At 35.5% G+C, this 27566-nt stretch overlaps 2 protein-coding genes across 2 annotated transcripts; one reads left to right on the top strand and one right to left on the bottom strand.

The window, feature by feature from the left end:
* The first annotated feature begins 260 nt into the window (after window positions 1–260).
* Window positions 261–9322, top strand: LOC138320864 (uridine-cytidine kinase 2-like). Its single transcript, XM_069264140.1, has 7 exons — window positions 261–544; window positions 2964–3123; window positions 4001–4097; window positions 5004–5146; window positions 5896–5993; window positions 6283–6331; window positions 8311–9322. Exons 1-7 carry the CDS (start codon window positions 374–376, stop codon window positions 8418–8420), a joined length of 828 nt encoding a protein of 275 aa, XP_069120241.1. The 5' UTR covers window positions 261–373; the 3' UTR covers window positions 8421–9322.
* Window positions 9323–19809: 10487 nt separating this feature from the next.
* LOC138322426 (uncharacterized) lies at window positions 19810–25593 on the bottom strand. The gene is made up of 7 exons (XM_069266455.1): window positions 25469–25593; window positions 25305–25347; window positions 24683–24875; window positions 23374–23527; window positions 22914–23122; window positions 21725–21873; window positions 19810–20012 (listed from the first exon to the last, which is right to left on the bottom strand). The coding sequence occupies exons 1-7, from the start codon at window positions 25521–25523 to the stop codon at window positions 19868–19870; spliced, it is 948 nt and encodes a 315-aa protein (XP_069122556.1). The 5' UTR covers window positions 25524–25593; the 3' UTR covers window positions 19810–19867.
* Between the last annotated feature and the right edge of the window lie 1973 nt (window positions 25594–27566).

Raw genomic sequence — 27566 nt, 5'->3', positions numbered from 1 at the left:
TTGCTCTAAATATTTTCGTTTACATGGACCAATTTACTGTTTTCAGTAGGCATACGTTTGTTTAGTTTGCAAAACTAATCTAAAAACCGCACAAGCCTCCGCGCGAAAGAATATATATTTTCTCGTTTACGGAAAGTGCCGAAGGTTCCCGATTGTCGCGCTACCAGACGGGCACTGGCGGAAAGTACCGAAGATTACCGATTACAGAACCAGTTACCGGAAAGTAGAACTGATCTGAACGTATGTCGTAAAATGTATACAAAACCACGTGCTTTGTGATTGCGTGAGATTTTACCGATATTTGGAAGGTATGATTTTAAATGGGACATTTAGCAACAACTTCTATTTACGATTATAGAGACAGTCAATCCTTATGATCAGAGGACTGCAGAAAATATTTCGTGCGTGTGCAACAAACAAAAACGCACTCGTGATGGCGACTGTTCGTGTGAACGATTCGTCCCTTCACCAAATGATTAACGGGATGGACAGAATACCTCGGCCATTTATGATTGGGGTGGCTGGTGGAACAGCGTCAGGAAAGGTAACATCGATCTAAGTATTTTCTTCCTTATTTTTGCCCATGTAGGTCTACTGTAAGTTGTTGGCTGTTGCACATGTACATGCAGTTGTGTGTACAATGTACATGTGTACAGCTGTACTGTATGTGATCGGACCTTGAACAGTTGAAGGACCTGTATGCTAGCTTTATAGGTCTATGGTGTACGTAAATCAGGTTGTCATTTGGACATTTCTCACGTTAATCAGACAATATAATAAATATTAGATATATAAGCTTACATGAACAATCAGTTGCTTGTATATATATGCAGAAACATATATACAAATGTATAGATCTATATGTTTGTGATGTATTAGTATACTTTGCATGCACGCAGTATATTAGAGAGATTGTACTGTAGCCCGTAGTTCCTGGCTACAGTCCTACCAGAAACATATATAAGATATTTCTGGTCCTACTGTACATGTATTCAGAGACATAGATAATTTGATTGGGATAAGAAACTAGGGCTGTTCTCGCGATATCATGTACCCACTTATTGTTATTGTAAATGGATGAACAATTACCGCGAGACCAAGACAATATAGCTGGAGGCAAGTTATAGCTTACTGCAAGACGTTCGTCGTAAGCCGTGTACATGTCCACTACTTTTAAAAGCTCTTTTTGAGAATGAAAAATACCGCACATATAAATTTAATGAGCGAAACCCTGGAAATGCAATTCGGCTATAGTAAAAATTGACGTTTATTTCAATATGTTTCTTTGCATACTTAAAGATGATTGAAAGAAAAAAAAAATTAAAAATCATCTACATTGTATTTAATTTACAAACTTACTGTATAGCCTGCGAGACACAGACACAGGTAAATGGACCCCCCCCCACCCCCCCTCCCCCCAGTTGATTGAATCGATGGCCAGGTGTTCTGCCCGACGGTACACTTAAGGAGAGTATGCATATATATAACACCTGTGATTATAGCAGTTACAAATCACTTCCCCTAAATTAGATATCAAATTGTGTTGTCTATCACGACTCGTCTTCGCCGTGATATATTGGTACATTCGAGAATTTGTTAACACTTTTACCAGGGCAAATTAAAAAGTTTCTATATGTACGGACTCAAACAACCAAGCAACAAATATTTAAAAACTAAATGGAAATCAGTCAATTATTTAAATCGGATAACATAATTTTAATTATTCTATCATTCATTACCCTATCAGGACAATATTGTCGCCATTATAAATTTAGGGTAACTTTGAAGATTTGTGTACAATTTATCACAAGAAATTCAAAAGGTTCAGTATATATATATGTACAAACTCAATCAATTTAAAATTCTATCATGTAAAATTTACCAAGCAACGAATATTTGAAAACTAAATGGAAATTGGTTAGTTATTGAAATCAGAGTACGTTCTTTTATTATGCTTATTTTTCACGGCACAATCGGTTGTACAGATAAAGGAATTTATCATGCCGGAATGAGAAGATCCAGTGTTAACCTTGTCATTTTATTTCGTTTAACACCTCTGAGAATGGAATGAAATATTAAAATAAATACTAGTTTCAATAAGGAGCAAACTTTACCCTATTTGTTGCTAGAAATAGAAATATACTAAACCGCTTCCTCAGACGAAGCGTAGTTTCAATATGGCATCCATTAGACTGTACTTGACTGTAAGTTAGAAACGCGATGCACTCTGGGATAGCTTCCGCGGCGGGCGTTGTTAAGTTAGACTATGAGGTAGTTTCTTATCCCTACTTTAAATCTTTGATGTATTCAACCTTTGCCTCTGCAAACTACATGTATGTAGTGCATGTAATGTAATGTATTCGCTGTAATGCAACATGTCTTAAATACCTGCCTGTAGTACAGAATAACAAATTTTGTTGGGTGGAAAAAGGAGTCTGGTATATTCAGAAACATATACATGTACATTTACAGTAATGTATACAGTACAATACAATATCTCTAATATTCTGTCCCAAATACACTGAAATGTAGATTTATAAGCCTATATATTTCACACATTTGCTTGAAATTTATACTGTATGACGATTGATCTATAGTATACACATGTGAAATTCCACCCATAGTTTTACATTTTGTGCAGATTTCATTCGAGGATTAATTTTGAGTTATCTCCCCTAAAATACATACATGTATTCATATCAATCATCATCAGTTAAATTTTATAACTATAGGAAATGAATTAAACACTATATATTATAACATCATGTATAATTGCATATCATTGAATTGATATACCAGGTATATATATATAGCTTCCTTGTACAAATAATCAGAATAATCAACATCCCCAATATTGACTATACACAAATAAAAACCATACTGGGTAATTAAGTCTATCATGAGGACGCCTCTCATTTGACCCACAGCTGTTACCATGACTTTGTACTATTTGTGTGTTTCAGTCGTCGGTCTGTGCCAAGATAATGCAGCAGCTTGGCCAAACAGAGGTGGATGATACTCAGAGACAGGTTGTTATAATTAGCCAGGATTCATTTTACAGATGCCTTAACGAGGATGAGAAGAGGAAGGCTCTCCGAGGAGAATTTAACTTTGATCATCCAGGTAAGAGATTTAAATTAGTGTTGGGAATCGGTTGTAAAATCACAAGCGATGATTGGTTTAGGACAACCTATATATATAATAGCTATACCTACTAAATACTGATTTTATAATCGGATATCATTTATAGAAATCTCTCCTATATTTATCTATTTAATAACCTTTCAGCTTCTCAGAAGAATTTTAGAAAGATCTCCTATGAACAAATTAAACAGTACATAGAAGTTTTGTTGTCTTTTAAAAAGAAAATAAATATTTGTTCAAATAATATGTTTAAGGCATTTGGAAATGTGGTTTGGCACCAATATATACACATGATAAAAGTTCTGAGCAGTATAAAGTAAGCACAAGTTATCTCACACTTTGATAATTTCGGTTATAAACCATTTTCTGACTATCATAATCGATAGTCTTTAGGAAAATCATAAATGATCGATCATCGATTACAATTGAGAATTGGTCCAACACTAATTTATATATATCCTATCACAGATTTCACCTAGTGATTTTAGTATCATTTTACCCATATTGGTGCAAATTGTAACACCTGGTATATAAATGATATAAAAAGAAATAAATACTTTTGCGAATAAACACAATGCTTTTGTGGATAAATACAATTTATTTGCAAATAAACATGTAAAGTTTATTCACGAAAAGATTGTATCTATTTGCAAATTTTTTTTAATCTTTCATATTTAATATGGTACCAATGGGTTCCCATACTGATCTGGAATACCCATTCTCTGTAAGACCTAAACTTAAGGAAATAGTAACTTGATTCCCTGGAAAGATCTCGGGTTAATGGATGCCCTGGTGCATGTATTTATCATTTTCCTGAATACTGTCCTTAATATATAATATTTTATTTTGATTTCAGATGCCTTTGATCATGAATTCATGCTGAAAACCATCAAAGATATTTTAAAAGGAAAGACAGTACAAGTACCAAATTACAACTATGTGAGAAATAGCAGGTATATATACATATATACAAAGAAATTAACATGATCATCTATATTTCAATGTGATTTACCTATCAGTATGGTAAGGTTGCCAAGTAGTTGTATATATACACTACCACAGATGATACAAAGTCTTGAGTTCATGTCATGGCGCAGCGTCTGTCGTGCGTCCGTCGTCCGTCCATCCATCGATCCCTCAACATTTTCTTTAAATCGCTACTTGTCATATAGTTCTCCATAGATTCTGACAAAATTTGGCCATAAACGGCGTGGGGGAAGGGGAAGAGATTTAGAATTTGTATAATTTTTGGCTCTGTCCCTCCAGGAGCAGGAGGGGCGGGCCCCAATAGGGGAAATAGAGGTAAATTCTTTAAATCGCTACTAGTATAGAGTTCTGCATGGATTCTAACCAAATTTGGCCATAATCATCCTCTGAGTAAAGGAAATAGAGTTTCTATAAATTTTGGCTCTGGCCCCCGAGGGCAGGAGGATTTGGTCCCAATAGGGTAAATAGTGGTAAATCCTTTTAATTGCTACTAGTCATAGAGGTAAATTAAATTCAATCAGAAAAGGGCCTCTTGTTATATTCCTCCATTTCTGGGCTACGAGTTTGAAGGCCATATAAGGCAGTTGTCTGGTAAAGACTATAGGTTAGAGGGCCCTGGTTTTTCTTTGGTTACTCTGGTTTGTGTTACCTTCTGGCTGTATGATGTATGGATGTTGGTTATATTTATATCAGTTGCCTAAGTAAATTAATGATGTGGCATTTGAATAATCTGAATAAATAATTTTCTCAAGCTGTAACAACAAAAACACAATTTCAAATTAAGGTTGAAATACAAGTTTGATATGCATATATATTTTCCCTTATGATGATGTCTACTGGTTTGTACTAAAACTGTTCCATCTTCATTGCAGAGATGAGGAATCTCAAACGATATACCCAGCTGATGTAGTTTTATTTGAGGGCATCCTCGTGTTTTACCTGAAAGACATTAGAGACATGTTCCACATGAAGCTTTTTGTTGACACTGATCCAGACACCAGACTTTCCAGGAGAGGTAATGTTTATGCTGTAGGCAGTGGTGGACAAGTGGTTAATGCTTTGGTCAAAACCCCCTTCTGATTAGGCTTAGGTATGGTTTTTGGCCATTTTGGCCTGGTTCCCAGCTGGTGCTCGAGGCTCTCAGACAGCATTGGAGAAGAGTCTGCAGAATTTAAAACCTCTCCTGTGTCCTGTAGATTTTCACAATTGGCAACATATCCTTTACACATCATTTAGTATCGTCCAATATCCGGCTGAGAATTGAGCGGCAATCATACTGTCCAACATTCAGTTTTGTCTGGTAAAAACATCGTTCGTTGTCTATACTCGGTTGATATTTGTATGATGTTTGGTGTATAGGCCGATTATTTCCTGGACATCATATGATAATCGGCTGTTTAGTATCAGTTGTTCGGCAGCAATCACTTCTTGACCGGTGTTGTCCAATGTCAGAAAAATTGCCAACACTAGAAGTGTACTCCAGATTACCCCTATCCTAGGATATCACAGTTTTAAGATAAAACTGATCTCAATCATAGCTGGCATTATAATTGATTATCAGCATTCTGGTAGAGCTTCCATCCGGAGTTTAGATTGTCCTGGTTTTCAACCTTTGATTGACTGCTACATGTAATTAATGTTAACCAACTTATTTCCGTATGTGATTAATTTTTGGGGTATTTCACAAAATAAATGGCTGCAAAAACTATTGATGTGCTTTATAATGCTTTAATTAATGCTTTATCAAACTTGTTTATTTTAAAGTATTAAGAGATACAAGAGACAGAGGGAGAGATATAGAACAAATTCTTCACCAGTACACAACTCTAGTTAAACCTGCTTTTGAGGAGTTCTGTCTACCTGTAAGTCATTTACAAGTACACTAAAGATTTTTATGAAATTTGATATTTTAGTTAATTTTCTCATTAAATGTGAGTATTTATTGCTATGATATATATCTTCTTTCTAATGTTTCAGAATTCATATGGATGTTACAGGATTAAAACAATACTTACTTAAGTATTTATCATCATGTTGATTAAGTCTATACTTTTTATTCATTTTAATTAACCGGTATTGAATTGCAACTCAGTATTATTGACAACTGAGAAGAAAAATTAATGAAATTACATCCAAAGTTTTTTTTTACAGACAAAAAAATATGCTGATGTCATAATTCCGCGAGGAGCTGATAATACAGGTAAGAAACTGGACTTGTATAATATAAATGGAAACTGCACTTATACTGTATAAATATATATTAATTAATCACTGCCATGCTGTTGTAGTTGTGCATATTGCATTTTGGGACCGATTGGTCAATATGGTGTCTGTCAGGTAGCCATCTTAGATTTTAATAATGAAAGTTTGTTACTGCTATTTCTCTGAAAGTACCAAAGGGATCTTTCTCAAATTTCATATGTAGGTTCCCCTAGGACCGTAATTGAGCATATTGTATTTTGTGACCAATCGGTTAACAAGAAGGCCAACCAGCCACCATCTTTGATTTTGATAGTTGAAGGTTGCTATTTTTCAGAAAGTAGTGAAGGTCTCATTCTCAAATTTCATATGTATAGGGTCCTCATAGGCCTTAGATTTGCATAATACATTTTTAAAGCAATTGGTCAACAAGATGGCTTACAGACCACCATCTTTGATTTTGATAGTATAGTTGAAAGTTTGAAAAACAGAGAAATGATCCCTCTTTTAATTGTGATATATAGATCATTCTTTGGTGGGCTCCATGATCCCTCTGGGATCTCTTGTTCATCAAAACATTTACTGTGATTGGTTCCTAGAGCTTCAATTTCAGGTCTTTTCCAGTAAAACATACATACTTGGTCCCTGCAGAACTCCTGGTTTTGATTTTTAGCCCACCATCATTAGATGGTGGGCTATTCAAATCGCCTTTCGTCCGTAGTCCGTCGTCAGTCCGTCCGTTCGTCCGTCCGTTAACAATTCTTGTTACTGCTATTTCTCAGGAGGTACTGAAGGGATCTTTCTCAAATTTCATATGTAGGTTCCCCTAGGACCCTAGTTGTGCATATTGCATTTTGGGACCGATCGGTCAACAAGATGGCTGACAGGCGGCCATCTTGGATTTTGATAGTTAAAGTTTGTTACCGCTATTTCGCAAAAAGTACTGAAGGGTTCTTTCTCAAATTTCATATACAGGTTCCCCTAGGACCCTAGTTGTGCATATTGCATTTTGAGACCAATCAGTGAACAAGATGGCCGACAGGCGGCGATCTTGGATTTTGATAGTTAAAGTTTGTTACCGCTATTTTGCAAAAAGTACTGAAGGGTTCTTTCTCAAATTTCATATACAGGTTCCCCTAGGGCCCTTGTTGTGCTTATTGCATTTTGGGACCGATCGGTGCACAAGATGGCCGACAAGCAGCCATATTGGATTTTGATAGTTAAAGTTTGTTATCGCTATTTCCCAAAACGTACTGAAGGGATCTTTCTCAAATTTCATATACAGGTTCCCCTAGAACCCTAGTTGTGCATATTGCATTTTGGGACCGATCGGTCAACAAGATGGCTGACAGGCGGCCATCTTGGATTTTGATAGTTAAAGTTTGTTACCGCTATTTCGCAAAAAGTACTGAAGGGTTCTTTCTCAAATTTCATATACAGGTTCCCCTAGGGCCCTTGTTGTGCTTATTGCATTTTGGGACCGATGGATGCACAAGATGGCCGACAAGCAGCCATATTGGATTTTGATAGTTAAAGATTGTTATCGCTATTTCTCAAAAAGTACTGAAGGGATCTTTCTCAAATTTTGTATGTATGATCCCCTAGGACCCTAGTTGTGCATATTGCATTTTGGGACCGATCGGTGAACAAGATGGCCGACAGGCGGCCATCTTGTTCATATTGCATTTAGTTAGTGTTTCTTTGGTATATATATCTGGGTGTCTATTGAGCTGCAAATGACCAAGTGGTCAAAGTGTTCCAACATTTTAATTTGTCAGTAGCCTTCTGTGTCTTGGTTTTAAGTATGAACCCACTAAAGGGTAGTTGTGTGGTACTAATTGCAGGTACTCCAGCTTTCTTCCACCTCCTAAACCTGATACCTTGATAAATGATCCTGTTTTCCAAAAGAAAAATAAATAGAAAAAATAAAATCTAAACTCATGATGATGTTTTTTAATAAATCTTTTGTTCTGTTACTAGTGGCGATTGACTTGATTGTACAACACATTCAGGAGCTGCTGCGACCTAGTAATAAGACTGTGAAGAGATTTAGACATAATTCGGACTCGTTTGTGGGCAGGCCTCACTGAAAAGCTGGTAAAACTGTGATTTGTCTTCAAAGATATTGTGTTCTTTCTTACGTGTCAACTCTGTTGGTGGAACTTTCTGCTTTTTATTTGTGTTAATCATGCAGTCAATAAGATATAAATATAAATGGAATCTCTAATGAACTGTTGTAATGTGTAAAATGTTTGGAGAAAATAATGTGTTGCTGTTTAATCAACTTGTGGTACATGTTAAGCAAGTTGTTGTTTAAAGGCCCACTACCTTTCCGAAACGGCTTTTAATTTTTGAAATAGGAATGTAAAACGAGATCAATAATTTTGTAGAGTCGCAGAAGTTATTAACTATACGTTTACTAGCACACTTTTCATCACCTTCAGAACTGTTTAATTAGAATAAATAAAATGTTAATTTTCATAACGCGGGTCGTTTTATGTTTCCCGCCGTCGTCCTAAATGCCGCGCGGTAGTTGACTATCACTGCGCCAGACGGCAAAACAGCGAAATGAATCTCCACTGTTATCGTACATTAGACAGGAAATCTTGCATATGTTTGGTGTTGTAACCTCATCTTAAGCCATCGATATATATTTTCTTTTGTTATTAATGTTTTTAAGAAACCTTTTAATTTTGCTCCGGAAAGGTAGTGGGCCTTTAAGTCGCATGATGAAACAACATTTAACATTATAGTTGTTGTGCAAGTTACATGTGACCTAATGTTGTGATTTACCAAGTCGGGTCACTTTCTCTTAGAGAAACACCAGCCAGATCTTCTGTATTATTTGTCAGTTTATTTTTTATTTTGGATGTTGTTCATCTTACTTGTTACTGTGTTGTAATATATTTTTATGTGTATTCTGATCAACTTTACCTAACAACTTCGTTGTGTATTCAAAGAGACAGGAATGTTGGGATTTCTTATTAAGTACTTTCTTATTAAGTACAAAAATGTACCTGCACCTGATAGTAAAGAGTGACAAAAAATACTTAAGAGATTTATTTGAAAATTAGAAATTTCTTATATGCATTTCTGCAATACAGCATCAAATTTGAATGTGAAATGGCAGAAATGATATAGTTTCCTGTAAATCTACATATTTCTAAACTTAAAAGATCATTAATTTGAAGGGAAAAAAATCATGAATTAGATATTGTTTTGTTTTATTTTTATTTTACCCATATTTTTTTTTAGTTATTTCTAAACAATAAAACATATCTGAATGTGAGTTATTAGAAATCAGGATGTTCTTGTAAAGCATTTGTTGTTTTGGTGATAATAATAATTTCTCACACATTGATATCCCCATACATTCTCAAACAACAGATGGAACAATGTCAACATGTGTTCAAGGGCAGATAACTCTATTGCCAAATACATATTATTGAGATTGTCTGATAGAATTATTAACTCTAATATTGTTTGTCTAATTATGTTAATTCAAATTTAAACATTTCTAGGGTTAGATTAAGATTTTGTGAAGCAATGTCATTGTTGATTGTAGATGAAAATCTGTGAAAAGCTGATAAATCATGTTGATTTTTCTATATAATGTTTGATCTGATTTCAATGGACTTTGTCATATATATTGTACTTTAGATACGGGTTATACTGCTTTTACCCTATAGAACCCAAAGGATTGTTTTTAATACATGATTATATCAGTTAAATCTTGTCATTTCATAGAATGTTTCAAGATCAATGTCAAATCATTATTTATGCAAAAGAAAATAATTATACATATTAAATTTGATCCTTGTTTGTTTAAGATTGTGTCTTGTCATTAAATCTGTCAGAATCCGGACCTGGCACCATCAAACTATTCTCAGACAGATTTTTTACTCAAGTATGTGATTTTACATAGACTTGAGCGAAAAATCCGTCTGAGATAGTTGTATGCTTTCAGACCCATGAATATATAGTTCATTTTGATAGACATACCTTATGATGACTCTGCTGTACTACTAATGTTCTATGTTCGTATTGCTGTAAAATAACAGTTGTTATAAATTTGAAATTTCCATTATTAGCTTTGCTGATAAATCCGAAAGGAGTTTAATGATCTGATTTTGGCTTTATGACGTTATCAAGACTTTCATGTTTTTTGCGAATCCAAATGTTGAATTTTTGTTTAAGCATTATATTCAAGAGTTGATCAGACTTTTGTAAAGAGTTAACATAACTCAAGACAAGCATCAACATCATTCTTTCCTGTTCTCTGGTGCTACATGTACATACTTTCTTAATAGATGCCAGTAAATCTCATTAGAAACATATCTAGGCTATCTTTAAAGTAAGCAGATGTTTTTCCCCAATCTGCATTTGTAATGTGACTGTATTATTACTGATTGTTGTGATTGTTGATTTAATGTATGTACCTCCAACACAACACATGCTAATCACCTAGTCAGTGTTTTATGCCAAATCAAATATGCTTAATAAGAGAGTGTCCAAGGATCAAATGTATTAAAAATTTACACCAATTTGAAGTAAAGATTTGGAAGCAGGTGATTATTGATGTTCATGCAATTTTAGAGCAATTGGGTTTTGACAACAATTTGATTAAAATCATTTCACTGGCTTCACCTGTTTTAGGCTTTGATGAAATCATTTGTTCATGGCTTCGTTTTCAAGGTACTTTTCCTGAACAACAGAGTTAACAAACGAAGTTATAAATGGGTGATCCTAATCAGATTGTTTTGGACAGTAGATACTCTATCAATGGAAGGAATTGTCCATCAAGAAAAAAAAATATATATATATTTATTCATTGTAAGGTGTGTTGCATTAATTGTGACAACTATTCTCAGATAAGTAGCTGAAAACTGTTACATGTATGATAACCAAATTCTTATAACCATTAAAGGATAATCCATTTCCTGTGTAATCATTTACTATTCCATTAACATGTTCATTGCGCCCATTTAGAATGAAATAACATTTGATAGATGATATATAGGATTAACCCTTTCTAGAAAAAAAGTGTGTGTGGTTTTGATAAGTGTATTGTACTAGCTTTTGTTGTTAATGGTTACAAATGTGCAATATACTGTATGATACGATGTGTATATCAAAATTAAAGGGCATTTATATATATTTATATATATATTTGAGAGCTGGACTAACTTCGTGTTTTGTACTGGGCAAAAATACCGTAACAAAATCTAGTACTGGTGTACAATGAAGCATTCTCATTCTTTTCTTTCTCCATTTCATAAAAGATATTGGTTTCATTTTCTGTCACTAATTGTATATATTTTCATTGACCTTAATTGATATGTAATCAACAATTTGTGTGTATAGTTATTTTCATTTGTGTGAAGAAGTGGTATTACTTTTTAATATTTTTAATGATTGTTGATCAATATAAATACAACCAGATAGATAGTATTGATTTTGTTTGTGTTTTTAGGTCATCTGACCGAAGGTCAGGATGACCTATTTTCCGTTTGCGCGTCGCCTCCGTGTCCCCGTGCGCCGTCGCGTGCGTCGTGCGTAAGACTATTTATACAAAAGCTACTCCTCCTTCATCCTTTGATGGATTTCATCCATATTTGGTTTGAAGCATCATTAGGGAAGGACAATCATATTTTTATATAAATGAGCCTGGTCCGACCCCTAGGGGCTGAGGGGGATGTGGGGCACCAAAAGGGCAAATTTTCTTATTTTAAGCTTTAAAATCCTACTCCTCCTTCATCCTTGGATGGATTTCATCCATATTTGGTGTGAAACACTTCATTGGGGAAGGACAATCATATTTTATATAAATGAGCTTGGTCCGACCCTTAGGGTGATCAGAGGGGCAGGGCCTCAAAAGGGCAAAATTTTCTTAATTTTAGCTTTAAAATCCTACTCCTCCTTCATCCTTGGATGGATTTTCATCCATATTTGGTGTGAAACTTCATTAGGGGAAGGACAATCATATTTTATATAAAATGAGCCTGGTCCGACCCTAGGGTCAGAGGGGCGGGGCCACAAAAGGGCAAAATTTTCTTAATTTTAGCTTTTAAAATCCTACTCCTCCTTCATCATCTTGGATGGATTTCATCCATATTTGGTTTGAAACATCATTGGGGAAGGACAATCATATTTTATATAAATGAGCCTGGTCCGACCCCTAGGGGCTGAGGGGTGGGGCCCCAAAAGGGCGAATTTTCTTATTTTAGCTTTAAAATCCTACTCCTCCTTTATCCTTGGATGGATTTCATCCCATATTTGGTGTGAAACATTATTGATGAAGGACAATCATATTTTATATAAATGAGCTTGGTCCGACTCCTAGGGGCTGAATGGTGGGGCCCCAAAAGGGCAAATTTTCTTAATTTTAGCTTTAAAAACCTACTCCTCCTTCATCCTTGGATGGATTTCATCCATATTTGGTGTGAAACATCATTTGGGATGGACAATCATATTTTATATAAATGAGCCTGGTCCGATTCCTAGGGGCTGAGGGGTGTAGGCCCCAAAAAAGGCAAATTTTCTTAATTTTAGCTTTAAAATCCTACTTCTCCTTCATCCTTGGATGGATTTTCATCCATATTTGGTGTGAAACATTATTTGGGACGGACAATCATATTTTATATAAATGAGCGTGGTCCAACCCCTAGGGGCTGAGGGGTGGGGACCCCCAAAGGGTAAATTTTATTAATTTTAGCTTTAAAATCCTACTCCTCCTTCCTTGGATGGATTTCACATCTATATTTAGTGTAAAACATTATTGGGGAAGGATAATCATATTTGATGTAAATGAGCGTGGTCCAACCCCTAGGGGCTGAGGGGTGGGGCCCCAAATGGGCAAAATTTTCTTAATTTTAGCTTTAAAATCCTACTTCTCCTTCATCCTTGGATGGATTTCATCCATATTTGGTGTGAAAACATTATTTGGGACGGACAATCATATTTGATATAAATGAGGCCTGGTCCGACCACTAGGGGCTGAGAGAGTTGGGGCCCCAAATGGGGAAATTTTCTTAATTTTAGCTTTAAAATCCTACTCATCCTCCATCCTTGGATGAATTTTATCCCATATTTGGTGTGAAACATCATTGGGGAAGGACAATCATATTACAAATGAGCCTGGTCCGACCCTAGGGGCTGAGGGGTGGGGCCCCAAATGGGGATTATTCTCTCTTATTTTTAGCTTTTTAAAATCCTATCTCATCCGCCATCCTTGCGAATGATTCTTCTATCCATATTTGGAGTCGTAAGAAATTGCTTGGCGGAAACGTACATTATATTCTTTTATAAAATGAGTCTGGTCGGACACCTAGGAACTGAGGGTGTGGGGCCCCAAAAGGGCATAAATTACTGAATTTTAGCTGGCTCACTCTACCAGTTTTAAGGTGTCAGCAGTCTCAGAATGTCAATGATGAAAATTGGTCTCTATACGGGTTTTAATTTGATGCCCCGAACCAACATCGCATAAAGACATTTTCGTAAAGATTTTGGTTATTCCAAGGATTGGCTCGCTGGCCACACGATCTTCCTGTTATTAATGGTCTCTCAGTCTACTCCGATCTCATTGAAAATTGGTCTACTAGGGGTTTTAATTGATGCGAACAACATATGCAAAATATATTTCTTATTAAAGATTTTGACTATTCCAAGAATGAAGTCCGCTGGCGCACATCCTTAGCTTTGTATGGTTATTTTGTTTTAAGGTTTCTCTCTGATCTTAATGAAATATCAATTGGTGCGTCGCATGATGTTAGTGGTTTTGTAAATTGCGGTATCAAAAAAGGGGAAACTTTAGGTCAGGACATATCATCTTATAAAGGGACCGATGGTAAGACCCATGGGGATAGGTATTGAACGTGGTCCAAAATATTGGATGCTTTGGCTTGAATTTGGCAATTCCTTGAATGGGTTTCGACCATATTTGGATGATAGGCTCACCACAGTTTGTTCAACAAATCGACTTTTACCTTTTTTCAGAAAACTTACCATATTAAATCTAAGGTTATGTCTCATTGTATTGTTATATTTTAATCGGTATCACAATACTTTATACGCAGTGGACTTTGTATGTTTTGTGACCATGAGGGGTAAGATGGACCGTTTAAGGCCATGGGCCTCTTGTTTGATGGAAACGTACATTGACTTCGGAGTACATCATTAATTGAAAATGGAAAATAAACGATAAAGATTGTTATTGCTCCTGATGTATTTCGAAAACCAGCTCATAAAGTTGGTTGATTGGTGGGATTACCATATTAACAGTTAAAGTCATTTTAAGGCGGGGCACAATCGGGGAAATAGAGGTAAATCCTTTAAATCGCTACTAGTCATAGAGTTCTGCATGGATTGTGACCATATTTGGCCAGAAACCTCCTCTTGGGAAGGGGAACAGAGTTTGTATAAAGTTTGGCTCTGAGCCCTCGGGGCAGGAGAGGTGGGGCCCAATTGGGGAAACCAAGGTAAATCCTTTAAATCGCTACTAGTCATAGAGTTCTGCATGGATTGTAACTAAAGGCGTGAAACATCCTCTTGGTAAGGGGAACAGAATTTGTATTCATTTTAGCTCTGACCCCCTGGAGAGGATGAATGGATCCCAATAGGGAAATTAGAGCTAAATATTTAAATTCCTTCAGAAAAGGAGCAATGAACTTGTATTCAGAACATGAACAGAGCATTACAAACCAGGTGAGCAATATAGGCCTATTGGGCCTCTTACATTACCGAAGATACCAAGCAGCACACTCTACCCAGTCGCCCCACTCCTTTTATGCTGAACGCTTAGCAGGGTAGAACAACCTAATTACAACCTTTTAATCTAATGCATATCAGATAGGGGACAAGATCCAGAGCCTTCATTACGGGAGCGAACGCTCAAGTCAAGGCCAAAAGTGAAACGGTGTCAAGGGAGCCGTAAGAAAGAAAAACGTAAACTGGCAACAGAAAATATTTGACTCCAGGTTTAGTCGACTTTTCACGAAACTTGCAATGGGGAAAGCAGGTAGAATTCTATCATCTAATTATACATGTGCATGGTCGAGTAACGTTACAGATCGATAGTACTTGGAAACGACGGAGATGTAAAACAAGCTCATCGCTACCCATGGATGTAGAGTATGAAGGCATATCTCTATAATTTCAGTCAAATTGCTTGTTTTCATTGTCGCTGTCTCTCAAATTTAATTGTTTCGGTTGTTCTGTTATATTGACTAACTTTATTTGGTTGAAATAATTTCTGTTGTAGCTGGTTAATGAACGTTATCTTTGGTTAAAACAATACTTATTGAAGAAAAGATACAGTATACCAATGGAATAAACATGAAAAGTTGGATTCTGTTATATTTGGATAGCTGCTTCTAATTTAAACAGTCCCATGTATGTCTAATTCGGCATTTTGTGCCAATGTAAACAGATAAAAAACTATCAAGTTGCTTGCCTTCCGTATTTATTTTAACATACAACAAAAACCAGACGCTTCGCACCTTTCCATACATATCCGGAGTCCACTGTGGTATTCTGGGTGATTGTTGGTGTAGACTTTGCTGAGAACGTTAAACAGCCACGAATCATGTTTTTCAAGTCAGGCTCTATTCTCTGTCTCTGATGTACAGATATGTGTAAACTCACACCTTCATACAAAAACAAACACTTAATTATATCATTGATGTATCCTCGATATTCCAGGACCGGAGTTACTATCACTATTGCTATATATACACCAATTGATTATAGCATAGTAAAACCTAGCTAGAGTTGTAGCGAAAAAGATATCACCTTCTGGCTGAAGTCCGCCACAACAGTATCTAAGTAAAACCGAAGGTTCTGTGTGCGACATCAGATAGTTCGTTCCTTTGATGTACACCCAAAGTATTTAAAAACAGTACACTGTAGTTGACATTACCAGTGTGGTTTTGAATTTGGGCGTCGCTGTATCTGTAATCTTCAAAATAAGGCGTGTGATTGGTCAGTTTGTTTCTTTTGATCGAATTGCTTTCAGTTTTGCTCTAAAAGGGAAGGTATACATGTAATGAGTGGTAGTAACCCCTGTAGTACCAAGGATTTTGATATATGCTCCACCCTTGAAAACAATTACTATCTTATTATTAAGTTGTAGCGATAGCAGTCGTGATAGAAAAGGAGCTTTGCTTGTGAACAATATTAAACGGCTTGTAACCAATAAGGACTTAATGTATTATTAAAACAGCTGACTATTAGTTTGCTATTGTATTATATAATTAAAGTCTAGGTTCCCATATACACTAGATAGAAAACAAATTTGGTAGTTCAGCTGAAACTCAATCCAGGTACAATGTAGCCATTTTGAATTATGATGCATTTTGCAATGACAAATCCTACAATTCTAACGTTTTTACCTATTCTTTATTTAAAATGATATTTTGAACCTAAATTTCAATCTGGATTTCCAAATTCACAGCATTGTTTCCCCAAAATAATGATACATGTATGTCAGAAAACATTTTTACTTTTGAAATATATAATTAAACAGCCAATCAGTGACCGGGTCAAAATTCTATCTTGAGCACAATCCACTCGAAGGTCTATTTTTCATTAAGTTGGTTGTTCCTTACAAGGTATTTGACAATTTCCTCGTTTAATTGGTGAGCATAAAAGATGATAGAGACCTAAGTATCTATTTTACATGCCTAGGGGGGCACTATGCACATATTTCAGCAAATGCTTATAAAGAAAATGTAGCTTACCATTAAAAACGTTACATTTTGAAGATAACATGACTGGTAAACTCGAAAAAACCTACCAACGGTCCCTACCTTTTGTTAAATAGTGTGAGAGACGCCATTTGTAGCATCCATGTTGATGGTCTGAGAGAATACCTGTGGTGTGGAGTATATTCTGCCACCTAAGCCGACGTACATACTCTTAAATGACGTCTTTGTTGCGCGCTGATGTTGGTGGTGGACTTTCGAATGGAGTATAGCATATTTAAACAAGTTAGGTTTGTATTTATAGTTCTAGTTCCATCATAACCTCGAGACATCTCAACACGCTATTCAGTAAGCATAATGCACAATTAGGCAACACAAAGGTATATCCGCCTTCGAAAACATAAATAAACAGTCAAAACACTCATTGCATGCATACGTATCACATAATTCAGACGATCGTAAAATGGTTAAATTGCCATTCTCCAAGGATGCTTTATCCAAAGTAGAATAAAACGTCGTTTTAACAAGTAGTCATTTTTAAGGCATTTTCATTCAATGTTCTCCTTATTTAGCAACTCCACTCTTACCAATAGTCCCAACGGAAAAAAGGAAAACACTCACCGTTAATAAACATAGTTAAAGGCTTTTGAGTTGTTGAAACAAGAAAGACAATCTGAATACTTGTTTAAACGTGGCAGGAACTGCTGTTATTTGTTATATATGTATCTGTTCGTTATCTCAATCTTTGCTATAAAATCGCTTGTTACGCTGTTTAATGCGCATAATTTATAATACATTCAGTAATATTTCGTTATTATAGCGTTATCATTATAAAAGTCATAACTGTACAAAATGCTTCATGAAGGTGAAGTGGTTGTTTATATATTGTAAAATACTAGGTTACAATCACGATGTAATGGCTATTATAATATCCTTATAAACAAGCAATCAACATGTAGTTATCTTATGAGATGGTGTTATTTGTCTGATTCAGTATAGTATCTTGATGAAATATCGGACAATGTTTTTATCGGTTTAGTTTTTGTTTATTCTGCAACATTTGAAATGTCAAACAATTTGCGTTATACCAATTATATCAAAGTTAACATTATAAGATACAGAGAATGATGTAAGTTTGTTTCAAATTAAAATAACTAGATATGGAAAATGATGTGAGAGCCCTTTTGCGAAAGGGAAAAATATATTGTTACTTACATGATTTATTGAATACATGTTGGTTTCTTTTAAATATCAGCTGGATTATGATCGGATATGCATCATATGTATAACAAGTGATGAATTTGTGTAACAATTGTTTAGCGAAACACCGTTCGACCGTTTGGTAAAATAACTTTTTCTGATGGACCTGCATTTCTTGTTACATGCCTATGACTTTATCAAGTCTCGTCTGAAAACAATATAAAATTATCGATATTAGATCCGTCTTTACTTCATATACGAACAATTATGTTTAACCAGTCAAACCGTATAATCGAAAACGGACATGAACAACGAATATTCGTCCTATTCATACAATATCAAATTGGATAAAGATACATCGGCGGAATGAATCAATGTTCAATTGACATAATTAAATGAAATCGATCATCGATGTCTATTCATTAGAAACAATGTTTTGGGATATATTTGTATACAATGGTTCAAACAATTGATGCTCCTTAGAATAGATTGATAGAAATATATTCTTTATTTCCTTAAAAATAAAAAAAAATAGAAAATGTGGTGCAGAAAGTTAATCAGGTGAAATATTTTGACATTGATATTTACACATAGAAGCAACGTTGTTACGTTATATCTCATTTACTGATTGCTCATATTTTAGTTGGTTCTTATATTTGTTACCGTCACTTATAATGGTTCATTGTTTTGCATACATTTTTGGTATCAAGTTTGAGATGTATTTCACCATTTATAACCAACTTTTGTACGCTAGATCCATATCTTGTGGTCATCTTCCGAGGATAAATTTGTTCTGATCAATTTCGTAAAAATAGTCATGAATATGAAAAAATATTGACAATAGTTTCCAGGATAAGATCCCTTTCAGCAAATTTCAAGTAACAGTAGCAGCTTCCCAGACAAATAAAAATCTTAAATGTAAATGAAGGGGAGACATTTTGACCACACACGAATATAATAAATTGATTGTCTGGTCAAAGTATCGTAATATTTACACTGTAAGTAGTTACAATGATAGATAACGAAGGTCACACTGTTTATGGACAGGTGTACTGGTGTAACTCTCCACCAATTTATAGCACTACGAATTGACATACGGAATGATATATTTGTAGATAATATCTCCTTCGAAAACTGGAAATAAAAGATGCAAAATATAATGCATAACACATGAAACATAGAATAAGCAAGCAAATACCAAATGCGATATTTCATTTTACTTCGATTGCTGTAACAGGCGGGCGAACCGATCGGATCAGTATAAGTATAGCACGACCCTGTTCACAGTACTTCCAAAATCCTAAAACATGGTAATTCTAGCATATTACATTCTTGTTATTTCTAAAGAACAGAGCAGAGTTAAAACAACTGTGAAACAAAATTTAATACAGTCAAAATATTTGCCACTTTTAGGTAGTTTTTTTTTATTATATTTTTTTTTCATATTAGTTTTTGTTTCTGCTGAAATTGTTTTGGTAACTAACTTTAAATTGTGATTAATGGATTATCTTTCTATGTATGTATTTGTCAAATTCAGCATTTTATACGTCCCAGTGTAGTGAATGGAATAAAAAGAAAATAAGATCTCCTCTTCTTTATTTATTTTGACATATCACAAATCCAGACGCTCCACATGTTTACATACATATGCGTAGTCCACTGGGGTACTCGGGGTGATTATTAGTGTAGACTTCACTAAGAACGTTGAACAGCCATGGATCATGCTTCTTAAGCCAGGCTCTGTTCTCTGTCTCCGAAGTACAGATATGGGTAAACTCACACCTTCAATTCAAAGAATAACTCTTAATGATACTTGATCTGTCGTTTTGAAGTATAATTTCTTCTTCACTTTTAATTAACTAACGAATTTTCAAAGACAACCAAATACCTTTCAAATGAAGTATTTTGATAACAAGTAAAATATATTCTCTATAACCGTCATTATTCAATGCAGAAAGGTAGAATATGCCAAACATTTTCTATGAATTCATCCTGCCGGTCCATTCCTTGAAATGAAGATGCCAAACACTTACTTGTTCATTTCTATTGCCGGTCCATCCTTTGTAACGAAGATGCCAAACACTTGATTGTTTATTCCTCATGTCTGTCTATTTCTTGAAATGAAGATGCCCACCACTTGATTGTTTATTCCTCATGTCTGTCTATTTCTTGAAATGAAGATGCCCAACACTTACTTGTTCATTCCTCATGCCTGTCTATTTCTTGAAATGAAGATGCCGAACACTTACTTGTTCATCCCTCATGCCTGTCTATTTCTTGAAATGAAAATGCCAAACACTTACTTGTTCATCCCTCATGTCTGTCTATTTCTTGAAATGAAGACGCCTAACACTTACTTGTTCATTCCTCATGTCTGTCTATTTCTTGAAATGAAGATGCCAAACACTTTACTTGTTCATTCCTCATGCCTGTCTATTTCTTGAAATGAAAATGCCAAACACTTACTTGTTCATCCCTCATTTCTGTTTATTTCTTGAAATGAAGATGCCTAACACTTACTTGTTCATCCCTCATTTCTGTTTATTTCTTGAAATGAAGATGCCCAACATTTACTTGTTCATTCCTCATGTCTGTCTATTTCTTGAAATGAAGATGCCTAACACTTACTTGTTAATCCCTCATGCCTGTCCTTTTCTTGAAATGAAGATGCCTAACACTTACTTGTTCATCCCTCATGCCTGTCCTTTTCTTGAAATGAAGATGCCAAACACTTACTTGTTCATCCCTCATTTCTGTTTATTTCTTGAAATGAAGATGCCTAACACTTACTTGTTCATCCCTCATTTCTGTTTATTTCTTGAAATGAAGATGCCCAACACTTACTTGTTCATTCCTCATGTCTGTCTATTTCTTGAAATGAAGATGCCTAACACTTACTTGTTCATCCCTCATGCCTGTCCTTTTCTTGAAATGAAGATGCCAAACACTTACTTGTTCATTTCTCCTGTCGGTCGATCCTTTGTAACGAAGACGCCAAACACTTGATTGTTTATTCCTCATGTCTGTCTATATCTTGAAATGAAGATGCCAAACACTTTACTTGTTCATTCCTCATGCCTGTCTATTTCCTGAAATGAAAATGCCAAACACTTACTTGTTCATCCCTCATGTCTGTCTATTTCTTGAAATGAAGATGCCAAACACTTACTTGTTCATTTCTCCTGTCGGTCAATCCTTTGTAACGAAGACGCCAAACACTTAATTGTTTATTCCTCATGTCTGTCTATTTCTTGAAATGAAGATGCCCAACACTTTACTTGTTCATTCCTCATGCCTCTCTTTTTCTTGAAATGAAGATGCCAAACACTTACTTGTTCATCCCTCATGCCTGTCTATTTCTTGAAATGGAGATGCCTAACACTTACTTGTTCATCCCTCATGCCTGTCCTTTTCTTGAAATGAAGATGCCGAACACTTACTTGTTCATCCCTTATGCTTGTCTTTTTCTTGAAATGAAGATGCCCAACACTTACTTGTTCATCCCTCCTGCTGGCCCATCATCCCTTGTGATGACATTGAAGAAAGAAGCAGTAGCCTCAGCCCAGTACTCGTCCTTGTTGCTAAGCTCGTATCCAGGGTACCATACACTGTGCGTGGATGCGTAGTTATAAGCAGTGATGAGCTGGTGATAGAATGGTGACGATGTTGACAAGGCATATGTAATATGATGAAGAATGATGGAAATTCGTTGCTTTGAATTTCATAATATTCTTAACATATATACATAATACGAACGATTCTTATGCTATCCAGGGTTATCATACAGTGTCTATCGAAAGTTTAACTCTATCTTTACTTGGGCGAGGGACTAGTAGAATCTTTCCCTACATAGAGGGTGTGACAACAAAATCAAAACCCTTCATGAACGTCCAATCAGAGGCTTACCGAGGGTTGGGCATTCAAGAATTCCCCGCCTCGGGTTGGACGTTCATGAAGGTTGTGATTTTGTTGTTACACTTTCATAGGTAGGGACTATTTCTTTTTCTCCCACATACAAAAGAAAACGAACCACACACAAAAGAAAACGAAGATATAATGTACCATAGCCTTAACAGAAGTATGCACAATGCACGCCACGGTCAAACCGCGTGAAATCATAACGTCACGTAATTGTCTTCAGGTTCAAAAGGTTGGAGCGCGCAATCTGTATACCCTAAAGTTGACAGAGAAATCTCCCACGGCTAAATCCGGTGACAAATCAGTGAATGGTGGGATAAAAGACAGTCCATACGGGCTGAATAATGACGTGACAATATCAATACATGGGGTGCAAAATATCGACGACGTAAAAGGTTTTTACGCATTAGGTTGCTCCAGTGATGATGACACAGCGTGGACGTTTAGAGATACCAACACGGCTTGGGTAGAATGCGATTAGTACCATCTTCCAGCGATTAAGACGTTAAAATATGATGTAAATATCACTAAAATGTGCTTCAAAGTATCGGTACATTAAGCTTTACCAACGTGATTCTGTTATTTCGAACCAGTTGGAATAACAATATAGGAGAGAAAAATCAAACCTGCGTCTGTCAAGTGGACGGAGATATCTCCACCTGATTTTTTCTTTGTCAACACGACAACAGGAGGCAAAACTCAGGTGGATATATCCCTGTCCACCTAACAAAGCTATGTATGGTTCCTTTAGTCAGCTAGGTTTACCTGATTTCTGTAGGATGTTGGCGCATAGATTAGAACCAGGTGTCCAAACTCGTGCACAAGGATGTTTTCCTGTCCGGCCTGAGGGTCACCAGGCTGACAACCGACATTTGTAGAAAGGGCCACGGATCGAGAGTTGGTAATCCCGGCGATGGTAGAATATTTACGTCCGTCGGTAGTGCACGTGTGAGCGCAAGATCCGCTGCATATGCCTATCATGTAGAAATATCACGACACAAAAATACTGGTGTATATTTTTAACGTATTGAACGTCTTTCAGTTGAAATTCATAGCCAATATGAATGGCAAGTGGACAAAGGCAAATTCAATGAAGCGCGAAAACGCAAACCTCACTATAAAAGAGATGGCAAAACAGATATTTGACATTTCAGTACTACAGTGTAACTAACATTTGGGTCTTCCAATGATGTAACTAAAAATATAATAACATTAGTAAAATTACCATGGCACTGAGGAGTGTCAGCTAGATTTGCATTCTCCGGAAATGCAGTGGCGCCCTCAGCAGCTGAGAATATTCCTACGCCATGACTGTTTGCTATTCTAGAGAATACATCCGAAGGCATGTACTGCACCATCTTAGAAACAATAGTGGCTGCCTGAATGAAACAACAGAATATCATTATTTAAACGTTTAGTTGAATAACGGTCGAACTACAATTCTGAAATATTTCACTTGCACTTTTCTAGACTACGTAAATGATAAAACAATTACGGGTATCATTATTTAAATTACTTATGTAGATTCGTTAACATAATATCTAAAGAAGTAGGATTTGTTTATACTTAGAGTAAAAGACATGATTAAACGTATAGACACTGGTGAAAGTCAAGTATAATTAAACATTACCCTTATTGCATCCTCGATACTCTGGAGGTTACAATCACATACCATCTCTAAACCCCTTGGCAATCTCATTGTAAAACTGAAGGCAGTCCAGGGGTGTGGAGATCGTATGTGATAGGAACCCCTGGAACCCCTATCGAGGATGCCCTTCTTTTAATGAGCTAAATATAACAACAATTTTAACAAAAATTTTCTATTTCTGTAAAATGTATTTCCGCTTCTGGATAGTAACATAACTTCTTCAGTCTTCGGCATTTTTTTTAACAAAGTAGAAATGCAGATCGCGATACAATTGTATTCCACGGTCCATATTGCGATATAGAAAGGTTTGAATTTCGATTTTCGGTCTGAATTCATCTTGTGATCACTTGTCAATTTTTCATTTGAGTAAATGTCGACTCCATTGATTATCATTAATTTATGTGACGAATGTCAATGATAAAATAGTAAATGCTTACTCCTTACTAATTGGTTCTACTATCCGAATAATTTCTAAAACAAAATAAAGTGTAAATTTTGGTATGTGAAAGCCAAGGATTTATAAGTGATATACGTCCTTGGTGAAAGCTGATATTCGTCATTGGTATAAAACAACAACGAGGGACATTCATATATCTATATATCCTAAGGGTGTTTTAGTGCCAACGCTTATGTATCACATCAAATAGACGAATCGATGTAATAATAATGGGTTGAAAAACAGGCAACGCCAATACCAATCATTTCAGCTGCCTAATGACATAAGAATGATGTGAATCCTCCAGCGAATAGTGCAATTGAAACGATCTTGTAAAAAAAAAACCACAATAATTCGTACATATGTGTGTACTTAAATACTGTATTTTATATCATATTTGGTAAATATGTAGATATGTAGATCAATGACTAATTACTATGTTATCCGTACCTTTTGTAAAATGGCGTAAGAAACGCCCTGTGTGGCATCTACGTTGATGGTCTGAGAGAATATCTGTGGTGTGGAGTATATTCTTCCACCTAAGCCGACGTACATACTCTTAAACGACGTCTTTGTTGAGTGTTGATGTTGGTGGTGGACTTTCGAATGGAGTATAGCATAGCGAACGTCTTTATCCAACGAACTTAAAGGGTAAGCAAATGCAATATTTGTAGAGAAATGTCACATGTTTTCTTTCTATATTTTGTTTAAGCAACATTCAGTTAGGAGAAATGGTGATTGAAAATGGTAAAGTACACAGGCAAAAGTGACACACATGTAAATCATGCGTGGCAATATTCATGTGATTTTCATAGAATTGCTAAACTAATTGTAATTATATAATAGAATCATAATTGAACATATTCGTATAGCAAGGTGAATAAAGCACAAACACATATTTTCAAAAACTGAAGAAAAAAGAGAGCCATGAATAAGAAGTATGTTACAGTATGTGACGCATATGTTACCTATGTACAGTATATTACGTGTACTGTATTTAATATTCTATGTATAAAACATTTTTATGATACATAATATTTATTGCATTGGTTGTGCTCTGCGAAAAACTCACTTTAGTGCTTTCTCGGATAAGGGAGGTGAAAGGCCAAGAACGGCTGAAAAACAAAATAAAACTCGCAATATTATGACAATATATAACATACCGTTTGATTCTAACAGTTGTCAATTTAAAGTGTAAATGTGTTTATTTGAACAGAGTATGAATTTAATACAAACCTACTAAAAGGCTGGCTATAATCAGTAGACACCTCAATACAGCATTGGTAGCCATACTTACGGTTGATTTGTCTAAGTGAAGATACTGAAATCAAGCAGCTGGTAGGTTCGTTTGTTATCTCAGAACAGTTTTAGTCTTACATATTTTGACCTCTTTGGTCTACGTACGGTTTTATCAGATCAACAGTCACTTGGGTTTTAGGGACATCAGGTTCAATCAGTATACTGGGGCAAGGTGTAGGGTGCTTCTCGGTGTCTTTGGCAGGGTGGGCCTGTGAGATAGCACTATAAACTGGACTGTGCCATTCTGACACGAAGAAGAAATACCGACAGATCACAGCCTACTACAAACCACAAATAAATGATCTCAGGCAAAGATAAAAGAATAAAGCTTAATCATATGATTCTCCTTTTGTGAAGTGATTATTTAATTGGAAGAAGAATTACTTTAAAACCTTGTTCTGATCCTTTATGTTTCACTACAACATGTTAGCCTATTATATATCTCAGCCCGCCCCACCCAGGAATGGGAGTCAGCCAGCAATGCTTATGTTTTTTCCTTTTGCTAGTTTTTAACAACTTGGATTCAGTACGGCATAACCTCTATATCTTTTGAATCAGAATAACCATCTATTCCAAATTTGCTTTCCTACCTAAAACTTACGCCTGGTAAAATTTTTAAATCATATCTGTCTTTTTTATGATTAAGCACCTCAATGCTTATAATTAATTTTCCAGGCTACTTTATAAAATGAAATACGTTTACACGTACGATTGCATTGATTTTTCCACGGGATTATTTTGACCAAATCAATACGCTACGTAAATATTTCTATTATGACGTCACGATAACGTCGGATTTCCGTGTCATTCCCGCATTTCTTTTTCATCGTGGAATGCAAAAAAATAAATAGGCCAAAAAAAAGCCTGAAACAAAGAAAAATAATTATAAGTAGATGTCATCAGTAGAGCCGTTCGAATGAGCTTAAACAACCATCGATCATCACGCCGTCTTGAAATGCCCCACATTTAGATTAATTTGAAAATTGGAAGAATGTCAGTGGAAGTGACCTGGAATCGTATATCGTTATGGGTCGTCAATGATATATTCGTTTGACTCTACACTATATTATTTCTGCACCATTACACCATTTCACAGCCTCCTAAACAAACTTTCATCCCTCGCATGCTATTTGCAGACAAATCTACGGCGGCGTATTAGGGCCACTACATATTTTTTTATCTTGTACGTACAAGTTAGTATCTTGTACGTACAAGTTAGTATCTTGTACGTACAAGTTAGTATCTTGTACGTACAAGTTAATATCTTGTACGTACAACTTAGTATCTTGTACGTACAAGTTGATATCTTGTACGTACAAGTTAGTGTCTTGTACGTACAAGATATTAACTTGTACGTACAATTAACTTGTACGTACAACTTAGTATCTTGTACGTACAAGTTAATATCTTGTACGTACAGCTTAGTATCTTGTACGTACAAGATAGTTTCTTGTACGCACAAGTTATTAACTTGTACGTACAACTTAGTATCTTGTACGAACAAGTTAATATCTTGTACGTACAACTTAATACTAACGTGTACGTACAAGATACTAACTTGTACGTACAAGATATTAACTTGTACGTACAAGATACTAAGTTAACTTGTACGTACAAGATACTAAGTTGTACATACAAGATACTAACTTGTACGTACAAGATACTAAGTTGTACGTACAAGATATTAACTTGTACGTACAAGATACTAACACGTACAAGATAAAAAAAATATGTAGTGGCCCTAATACGCCGCCGTACAAATCTATGTTTATAGGTGCTTTCTAAAAAGCAATTAATAAAAAAAAATATTTAACGAATTTGATGAATTGTATAGAAAAGCTACATAAAGAAATCCATATTATATAGTCTTCATATAAATTTTATCTTCTTCATAAAGCATATCTATCGCACGAAACGTTTATGACCTAGTTGTATAAAGGAAAGGTAAGACACAGGTTTGAAGTGATAGGAATTTTCCGTAAAAAGAAATGAGGTCAATCAACTCTAGATAAAAGTATGTAAATGGTATATATGT

This window comes from Argopecten irradians, chromosome 4 (genome assembly GCF_041381155.1).
Source record: "Argopecten irradians isolate NY chromosome 4, Ai_NY, whole genome shotgun sequence".
Taxonomy (NCBI): domain Eukaryota; kingdom Metazoa; phylum Mollusca; class Bivalvia; order Pectinida; family Pectinidae; genus Argopecten; species Argopecten irradians.
Note: the sequence above shows the minus strand (reverse complement) of the source record. Positions and strands in the feature narration are given on the sequence as shown.

What these genes read in the sequence shown, in the direction of transcription:
- LOC138322426 (XM_069266455.1), bottom strand. Translation starts at nt 25,523, where the DNA reads ATGGCTACCAATGCTGTATTGAGGTGTCTACTGATTATAGCCAGCCTT. An exon ending in TATAGCCAGCCTTTTAGTAG is followed by an intron (nt 25,348 to 25,468) that starts GTTTGTATTAAA and finishes TTTGTTTTTCAG; the next exon opens with CCGTTCTTGGCCTTTCACCT. An exon ending in TTATCCGAGAAAGCACTAAA is followed by an intron (nt 24,876 to 25,304) that starts GTGAGTTTTTCG and finishes TTACCCTTTAAG; the next exon opens with TTCGTTGGATAAAGACGTTC.
- LOC138320864 (XM_069264140.1), top strand. Translation starts at nt 374, where the DNA reads ATGATCAGAGGACTGCAGAAAATATTTCGTGCGTGTGCAACAAACAAA. An exon ending in GTGGAACAGCGTCAGGAAAG is followed by an intron (nt 545 to 2,963) that starts GTAACATCGATC and finishes TGTGTGTTTCAG; the next exon opens with TCGTCGGTCTGTGCCAAGAT. An exon ending in CACCAGACTTTCCAGGAGAG is followed by an intron (nt 5,147 to 5,895) that starts GTAATGTTTATG and finishes TTTATTTTAAAG; the next exon opens with TATTAAGAGATACAAGAGAC.